The following is an 8,696-nucleotide window of genomic DNA, read 5'->3' on the forward strand; positions in this document are numbered from 1 at the left end:
ACCCCCCCCAGCTCCTCCCCCCGCACAGCAGCAGGAATCTCTCCCCACTGACACATTAACCAGAAACAACAAGCCGCCTGTAGACCACACAATCACATGATCCCATGGACGCCCTGACCTGCCTCCCTGCCCCTTCCCTCCCTTCATCCTTCTCCTTCCTAAGACAACCTGGGCCCCAGGTGCTCTGCGGAAAAGGAGACCTGACATATACGCAGGGCAGAGGCCAGTGACCAAAATCAGCATCTCCTCAAAGCCGGGGGAAATCCCTCCCAGAGACAGCTTGTGAGGACACAAAGGGAAAGCAAAAGCAGATCCATTGAGCTGACACAGCAACTTCCACCCTGCCACCTCTCTGACGGGAGCCCCTGCCCTTCCCAGACACACAGCCCCCCACACACACCCCCAACGCACACTGTACACTCCTGGCCTACACGTGTGCAAGCCCGCACACGCACACTCTCACCAGAGCAGGTGCCAACAGCCTGGAACCCAATTTATTCTCCCCACAGAAACTGTGCCTTTCCCAGGCTCTGTGATGGTTACTCTCTGAATCCTGGAGAGGGCTGCAAATTCCTGATTGTTTCTCTTGCACAACCAGCTCCGCTCTGAACTACAGAGTTAGGTCACCCTTAGATTCCACTAAAAAAGGATTTCAAGAAACCTCAGATCTGGGCATGATTTCAACAATTGAAAGGAGGTGGCTGCTTCACAAACAGAAGGGATTTAATTTTTAAAAGCAGTTGATAAATGTATAAACCCCGGATGCAGAAAAGGCTCAGCACTTAGAAAGACAAAGATTCAGAAAAGTTTTAATTCTTCAGATGGCATGGCCTTGTTTCCCATCTGGAGTTCTGGGCATTCAGGATATTTATTTTTTAAGTGGGGAGGAGGGCATAGGGAAGATGAAGTAATAAAAAAGACTGTTTATAACGTTTTGTTCATTTTAACAGCAAATCTCTCGCATTTCACCGCACCTCTAAAGGCCAACAAAGGTTTTTTGAACAATTTGTTCAAAGAGCTTACTCTGAATCTTGATCTGTAATTTGTGGATTAAGAACTAAGGATTTTGTCTTCTAATCGTTTGGTGCTAGCGGCAGTTACTTGGAAAGGTACTCACAAACTGTCCAGCTAGTTGGTTAAAGGAAATAAAGGAGGAAAAATGTGCCACCACCTAAAAGCGGTATACTTACGGAAAGCAATTCAAGGACCTCCCATTGCCAGTAGTTTGTCAATATGTGCCACACCCTCACCCCAGGCTCTGCAAAAATTTTATTGCCAGAGTTTGTCTGCTGCAGACCCAAAGCTCACAAAGAGCATCTTCTGGTTAGGATTGTCTTAGGCTTGATTATTCTTTGAGCATATCAAGCACCCTATTCCTCTCCCATAGAGGAAAAAAAAAAAACTGTTCCAGCAAACCTGTGTATTAAAATACCGCCCAAGAGAGGGTAATCAGCCTGGAATCTACTGCTTTGGGGAATAGAGCGAGAGAGCCACAGATAACATAGGAGGGAGGAGAAAATACAAATACCTTCCAGTTAAATATATGCAGCTAAGTTTCTCTGGTGGTTTAATCAGTATGGGGAGGGAAAAAAATCTCTCTTTGGGCTCCTTAATATTTTTTTTAGGCAGATCAAAGGGCTTTTCTATCTAGCTTCAAACACTGTGGGAGTCATTTCAGATCACAAACAATGCTAGTGAATGAGTTCTGAAAATAGCTTTCCTGGGAAGGCGGGCCATGTGTTGAGCGGGGCTTGGATTCTGCTCCACACCCCAGCCAACACACTCCCCTCCCACAAGGTAATACACTTACAGCCCACTCACATACAGGAGGGAGTCCCACACACTCTTCCATGCTGCAGAAAAGAGCAAAATAAAACCCCCCAGCTTCACTGCCATGTTGCTGGTTTGGATGAGTTTCCATTAAGCTAAGCAGTCCAATGGACCAACCCCTCCCTGGGTCTTCCATTTCGTTGGGCAGATGGGAATTGGGTTCTTACTCATTTAAACCGGAAGGGCCCTGTCCATTACCCCATTTCCTGTTTCAAGCCACTTATCAGACATTAGGCTCCTGCCCTTTGAATGCTGCACAGAGGAGGTTGAAAAAGATTAGGAAATCAGCGTGGGTTAAGGAATTAAAAAAATCCTAAACTGGCAAAGTTAGGGGTGGAGCCCAAAGTGAATTGCCTCTGGCTAAAAAACAGGGCCTAGAGGTGAAAAAAATGAAATGCCAGGAAATGCCAGGTGCATTCTCTAACCTTCACCCTACTCCACCCACTGACTGCCTTCTTTCTTGAGTCACCCACTATACTTCAAGCCAAGAGACTCTTCCCCAAATGAGTAGGAGGGGACAGGAGGCAAAAAGTTAGGCATCAAAGAGATCACAGGCCTCGTCTAGGGGCTGCCTATGGACAAAAGCCACCCATAACTACCCATGGTAACAAGGCAGGAATACCACACATAACTGCCATCATTTTTGCCCAGGGTTGAAACCTTCCCTCTGTCCCATATGCTGAAATACTCCTGACTGGAGACATGGCCCCAACAGGAACAATAGGAACAATGAACAGAATCACAGAATCCTAAGGTCTGGTTGATACAGCAATGAGTCAATGGGTCCCTGAATAATTCAGAAGTACATTTAGGAATTAGTGAATATACAAAACAGTCCTCCTGAACTAATGGCAAGTTGTACAGAAGCCATGGGAATATTTTTCCTTCTGCATTTTAGCATCTATATGATATGAGGTGAATTGGACTTAGATGTTTAAAAACGTCACCGGCAGCTAACAAACTCTCTACAGAGGAAAGATGAAGCAGTCCAGACTTCAGGAACTGCAAGACAGTACACGGCAAGTCACATTCTGAGCCTGTACATATATAGTTCTCCCAACAATAATATCTGGATGTTTGTTCAGTGTCTGAGAAAATCATACAAATTCTGCAGGAAGATTTGTTTACAAAAGTTAGTGAAGAGAGCTCTGTGGAGGAGAATGAATGAAAGTGACAGGATATTCCAGACTCAAGTGCAAGATAATTTACTTCCCCTCAAAGAAGGGCTTAATAATTCACAAGAAGAGGAACACTGACTCTTCCTTCAATATCTGAGGAGACCGGACAGCGAAAAGCTGCTGAAATCAAGACTTGTGCTCCTGTTCAGCCACTAGGCAGCTGGGGCCATGCTCAACCTATAAAGTCAAGGGTATGTTAATACAGGGCTAGTGACTGCTGAAGAGGCTAGAAATTCAGGTTGGCAGGAAATGTGCTAAGCCAGGGGCCAGCCATGCACTGCAGAGTTTGTTATACCAAACACCTGCCCATTCCTTCCCTTAAGGTTCCCAACACACAGCAGAAGCTGGTTGGGGATGAGGTCAGGGAATGACAGAAAGGGAACTCTCTTACCTGGCTGCTCCATACTCAGGGGGATGCTGATACCTCATCAGTTGCCCCTCTGTTCTCCCTGGCTGGTTCAGACGATGCTCACTATAGAAGTGCCCTGGCTCTTGGGGCTTGCACACTACAGATTGGGGTGGCATGCCCTTGAAGGGGTACTCTGGTGGGGGGCCTCGGTGTTCCATGCCCTTCAGGCTATGCTGGCTGGGAGGTGGCCCTTGGGCCTTGTAGAATTCACTGGAACTTGTGGGATTCTTGTAGAGGTCATTGGGTTGTGGTGGGGAGAGGGGAGCGCTGGTAACAGGCGGATGAGCCTTAACTCCACTGGTGGCCAGTGACATCTGCATTAGTCGTTCACTCAAGGAGCGAACATGTCCTTGCTTAAGGTCTCTGAGTCCTTCATCCTGATGCATCTTTCCAGGATTGAGCCGCTGAACTGACGGGCGTCCCTCAGTCCTCATCTTCTGGTTGGTCACTCCAGTGACATAGAAGGCAGCTCCAACACTGGCATGCTGTTGGCCCCGAAAGTACTGGGACTGGACCTTGGCTTCCTCATAGGTCGGGAGTTCTTCATTATTCTGCATTCGAGGGGAAAGCTGCTTCTCCATGATGATGTTTTCTGACTGGATTTCCTGCCCCTGGGGTTCTTGTCGAGCAGCATGAGCCACAAGCTGTTGGTGGTGGTCTTGGGGACTCAACACATCATTCTGAGGGCCTGGGTTCCCACTGCCACTGGGGAAAGGAGGGCCGTTCCCTGTGGCTTGCTGGTGTATGGCAAGCAGGTTGCGATTCTCATTAGGATTGCCATAGCGGAGCTGCTCTTGTAGCAGACGCTGCAATACTGTGGTTCCTCCACTTGGCTGTTCTTCAGAATTTCTCATCTCTATTGCTGGTGGTGCCTTGTGAAGAGAGAGAGAAATTGGGCACCTGGGCTGCCCTTGACCTGGGAAGGGGAAACAGGAAGCTTAACATCCAGGTGATGGATAAATCAGTCCTCTAAAGGGGAAGAAAATGAGTATTTGGGGGTGAGGATTCCACTGCAGAGACAAAGTAGAGAACTGAATCTAGAATTAATCAGTTAATTGTTGGCGGCTTCTGGCTCTAACTGACATGATGAGGAACAAGAGGCATAAGAGCCCTCTGTTTCCTCTTTTACTTTTAGCCTGGGTTAAGTATTCAATCTTGACTTAACTCCTAAAAGCACTGGGGAAACGTGAAGCAGCCAAGTAGGGTGATCAGAGAGGGCAATTTTCCTAGGTCCTTACAAAGTTCATCTCTCTGTATTCTAGTGAAATGAAAAATCCAACTCTTATGGTTGTGGCAGCGGGGGAAGGACAGTGAGGGAAATTACCCCATAGGCAGGATCTGTAAAGCTGTTCAGCATGTGGAGGGAGCTACAAAATGCCAAATAATAACTCAAATAAATAAAAAGTGAAGAGAGCTTGGCTTGCACCACATAGAAATGATCTCTGCTTGATGCAAATCTTTTTCTCTGATCTCATAAAACTCTGAAACATATCTTTTTTTAAAAAGTCCTTTTTGTATTGTCCATCTTGGATACTCCTTGGCTTAGTAAGAGAAGGGCTTGGGAGAATTGTTATTGACAAAGTTTCTCTTTCAGCCATCCAGAAATAGTCATTGAGAATTTGTTGTTGTTGTTGGGTAGGAGGAGCTTAAAGGGAAAGCCCTCTTTATTTGAAGTGTGCCACTGACAGCATTTAGAAATTGAAAAACTAAAAGGTCATCCTTCTGGAAAGGGTATGATTACCATATCCCTTCCCCCACCCCAATTCTTCTTAGGGAAATAATATGGGTTGAGTGAAATGGATATCAGTAGTAAAGACAACTTAAAACTCAAATTCTAATCATGCTGTGGGTTTACAGGTTAACCTAAGCAATTGATTCCTCTTTTCTTGGCTTCTGTTTTCCCACCTGAAAAATGGTAGTAGGTGACCTCTCTCTTCTCTCTCTCTCTGCACAGCATAGTCTATGAAAATTCATTAGAGGCTCATAAAATCTTTGGACAGAATCTGTCATGTTAAGTCCTGCAATTCAATACTAATATTCAGTAGTGAAACTTTCACTTCAAGGATCTTAAGTAGTGTTGGAGAATGGACATGATGTCACACAAAAAGTCACAATTAGGTCAACCTAACCAGCCTCGGGTTCCTAGATGAGAACTTTGGAGTCCTGGCTCCCAGGCCCTGACTTCTATGATTTGAAATAGTCTCCAGTCTCTCTGGAAACATGACCCCCTTTCCTTTAGTCTTGCAGGGAGTGACCCAAAAGATGCGTGTGGTAGATGGAAAAAGGTCATTCCCCCTCCTTTTGCACTTCTTGCATGATTACTGCTACCTGGTTTCTAATTGTTCTATTGAGCAGTTTCACCCCACAGTTAACCTTCCAAAGGCCCCTTTTAAATCCCATTCATCATATTCTGGGGGGAAGTACACACCAAGGGGCTGAGCAACCTGCCCTTAAGTCCACTTTCCCCCTCTTGCAGTGACCCTCTGGGACTCCTGTACTTAAACTGTCAGATTGCGATTTTCTATTAGGCTGACAGGTATAACATATAAATTTCTGCTGGAGCCTGAAACTGGAAAGATGACTAGAAAACTACCTCTCTCCAAAAAATAGAAATGGGAGCATGTATGGTTCAAACAAAATCACTTAGAAACCCTTCCTGAAAGGCAGGGAAATGCAGACTCTGAAGAGCGCGCCACCCCCTCCCACCCCACACCCGCCCCGCCCTGCACACACCCGGGCTCGCACGCACACACCGGCACCCACTCACACCAATGGTCCATACCTATTTCTGCTTTCTTTTAGGCTTAAAGCCTTGCTCAGGATAGGGAATTCTTGCTTATGAGCAGCTCCAGAAACCGCAACGGCAGATTCCCTCTCCCCTAACACTCAGGTTCAGGGTAAGCGCCGCCAAGAGTCCAACCACTGGTCACTCTGAAATGGTCAGGAAGGGGAGGGAGGGAGAAATAAAAACGTCGTTTCTATTTTGCCACCAATGGCCAACAGTTAACCAAACCAGTCCTTCCAAGGGGATGACTTTACCTGCCGTGTGCTTGCCTTTTATGTGAGTGGCAGAGTCCATTTCCACAAGGACAAAAAGAAACCTCACTCTCCAGCGGCTGTGTTCAGGGGGTCGTCCAGTCTCCAGGGGATGGAAATGTTCAGGATTGCTCTGCTCTAGCCTCACAGCCCCCAGGAGCAGCTGCTTCCATTCTGACTTGGAGTGGTAGGTGACAACAAAAGCTATAACCACAGTCACCTTTTGGGTGCAACATTTAAACTGCTATCAGTAGCAGGAAAGGTGAGACTCAGTGGCCCACATCACAGAAGGGAAGGCAGTCATCAAAAGGTAGATTTTAGACAAAAAGAGAACACTCGGTGAAGCTCCTGATTTAACTGCTACAGCCTCAGAGGGGCAGAAGAAAACCCAAGCTTCTTTTCAACCAAGTCATTAAGTACTTCTTGCATCCTGGCTATTCCACACATTTTCCAGCCTTGTGCTAAACACAATGAGGGTTACAAAGGACGCACAACACATAGTTCCCGCCCTCACAGAGCTTACAATCTGATCAATGGCCCATCCATTCTTACTGGAGTAGCAAAAGTGATCGCCCTTCTCCACACATAGCAGCAACTCTTCTCCAAGAAGATGCCTCAACTTGCTTTCTCAGCACTTCCACTGCCCCAGTATCTCCACAAAAGGAAACTACTGGACTCACATTATAGAGACTAGATGCAAACGCCCACCAGATATGGATCTGACATAGTCCTCATTTCGAATTACTCCTTTGACCCTCAGAAAAACCCTGCAGGTCCAACCAAAATGGTTATGAAACTGAAGAGTTTGTGTTTAGGTGAGAGGCACATGTTCCACATTCCTATTTTCTGCCCTGGCCTAGCCATGACTCACTCATATCACTTAAAGGAAAGCCTTTAATCCACACCAGGGACACCATTTGAGGAGCAAAGCAATGCAAAGGAAGCACACAAGCGTCCCTGTATTTTGGGAGCATGTCCAAAACATCCAAGTTTAAAAAAAAAATCCACAAAACCACACAGTGATTAATTTAACATTATTTCCTTGCAATGTTGCCAAAAATAAAATGAACAGATATATGGTGAACAAACATGGAAATTTGTCTTTCCATCTTGTTTCGGTCCAACGTATAATCACAAGCAAAAGCAAAATCACCTCCAATATGCAAGGTAATTATTTTGGGGTGTCTCCCCTAATTTCAAAACAGAGGAACAACTTCTAATTGGAATCAAAGCTGGGCTATTAACAGAGCTATGGTAAATAACCGCTGTGCTTCTATTGTTCAATTTTGAACAAAACAGTTGTCTTTTTTTTTTCTTCAACTGAAACACGCAGAAAACAGCCCAAGGCTTTTAAACTTGAGCCCCTGGTGAGAAACCACTACAATTCTTTTCCAGTACTATTTAGATTCTTCATGCTGATTTTGACTGGCTTGCTCCTGGCACCCAGCTCCTCACCAAGAAAACTTTACATACCCAAAATCTTACTCTCGTCCTTTAATTTTGTCCCCTCTCCTCCATATCCTTCTTAAAACCCAAACCACTTTATGTCAACCGGACACAGATTGTCCCTCCCCACCACCCCGCCCCCTGGCCTTTTTTGTTTCTGTTTAAAAGAGGAAAAGAAATCCGTCTAAGAAAAAAGCTTTGCTGATTCCTCTCCAGTTTACTGATTATTTTTTCCTTAAAGAACTTATGTTCATCTACATGATAAGAGTCACATAAGAAGGGGAACACTACTCCATTTATTTATTAGAGAAAGGAAAGGAAAAGATTCCTTGTCTCATGCACAAGAATTAAAATAGTTATGAACTCTGCAACCTTTAATCTGCCCACAGCTTTAATCATGCCACTGTCAGGGGTCTGACATCATCTTCAATCAATAAAATAACCTTGTTTCCCCTGGACAAACAGACTGTCCCTGAGGATACTTGATAGGGGAGGAAAGGATATCCACGGTTCTCTCTTTAAAAATGCAATTGGAATCTATATATTCAACTCTTTAGTAACAACAACAGGGCAGCAAGGCCAAGCTAAATTCTTACTCCATTTGCAGTCATCGGCCACTCCCAGTATACCTGAGGGGCCGAGCCAAAATGAAACACATTAGTGAGAGCCCAGATATTTCCCAAGCTAAGACCCAGAAAATCAACATTACAAGGTGGGCAGGGCAGACCGAATTCCTACCCTTCAATTAATTTTGAAATCTGCCTATAAGATCTTCTTTCTATCCCTTCTATCTCCTC

The 8,696-nt window shown here is 45.3% G+C and overlaps 1 protein-coding gene across 1 annotated transcript in view; it reads right to left on the bottom strand.

Annotated features, from left to right (window-relative positions):
- AMOT (angiomotin) overlaps positions 1 to 6,256 on the bottom strand; it is a 44,594-nt gene extending 38,338 nt beyond the window's left edge. The window contains exons 1-2 of the mRNA XM_007466311.1: positions 6,200 to 6,256; positions 3,400 to 4,289 (exon numbers count right to left, since the gene is read on the bottom strand). Coding sequence (XP_007466373.1) covers positions 3,400 to 4,271 — 872 coding nt within the window. The 5' untranslated portion in view covers positions 4,272 to 4,289; positions 6,200 to 6,256. The remainder of the gene's footprint in view (positions 1 to 3,399; positions 4,290 to 6,199) is intronic.
- Between the last annotated feature and the right edge of the window lie 2,440 nt (positions 6,257 to 8,696).

The sequence above is a fragment of the Lipotes vexillifer genome, unplaced genomic scaffold (genome assembly GCF_000442215.2).
Source record: "Lipotes vexillifer unplaced genomic scaffold, Lipotes_vexillifer_v1.1 scaffold298, whole genome shotgun sequence".
NCBI classification, from domain to species: domain Eukaryota; kingdom Metazoa; phylum Chordata; class Mammalia; order Artiodactyla; family Lipotidae; genus Lipotes; species Lipotes vexillifer.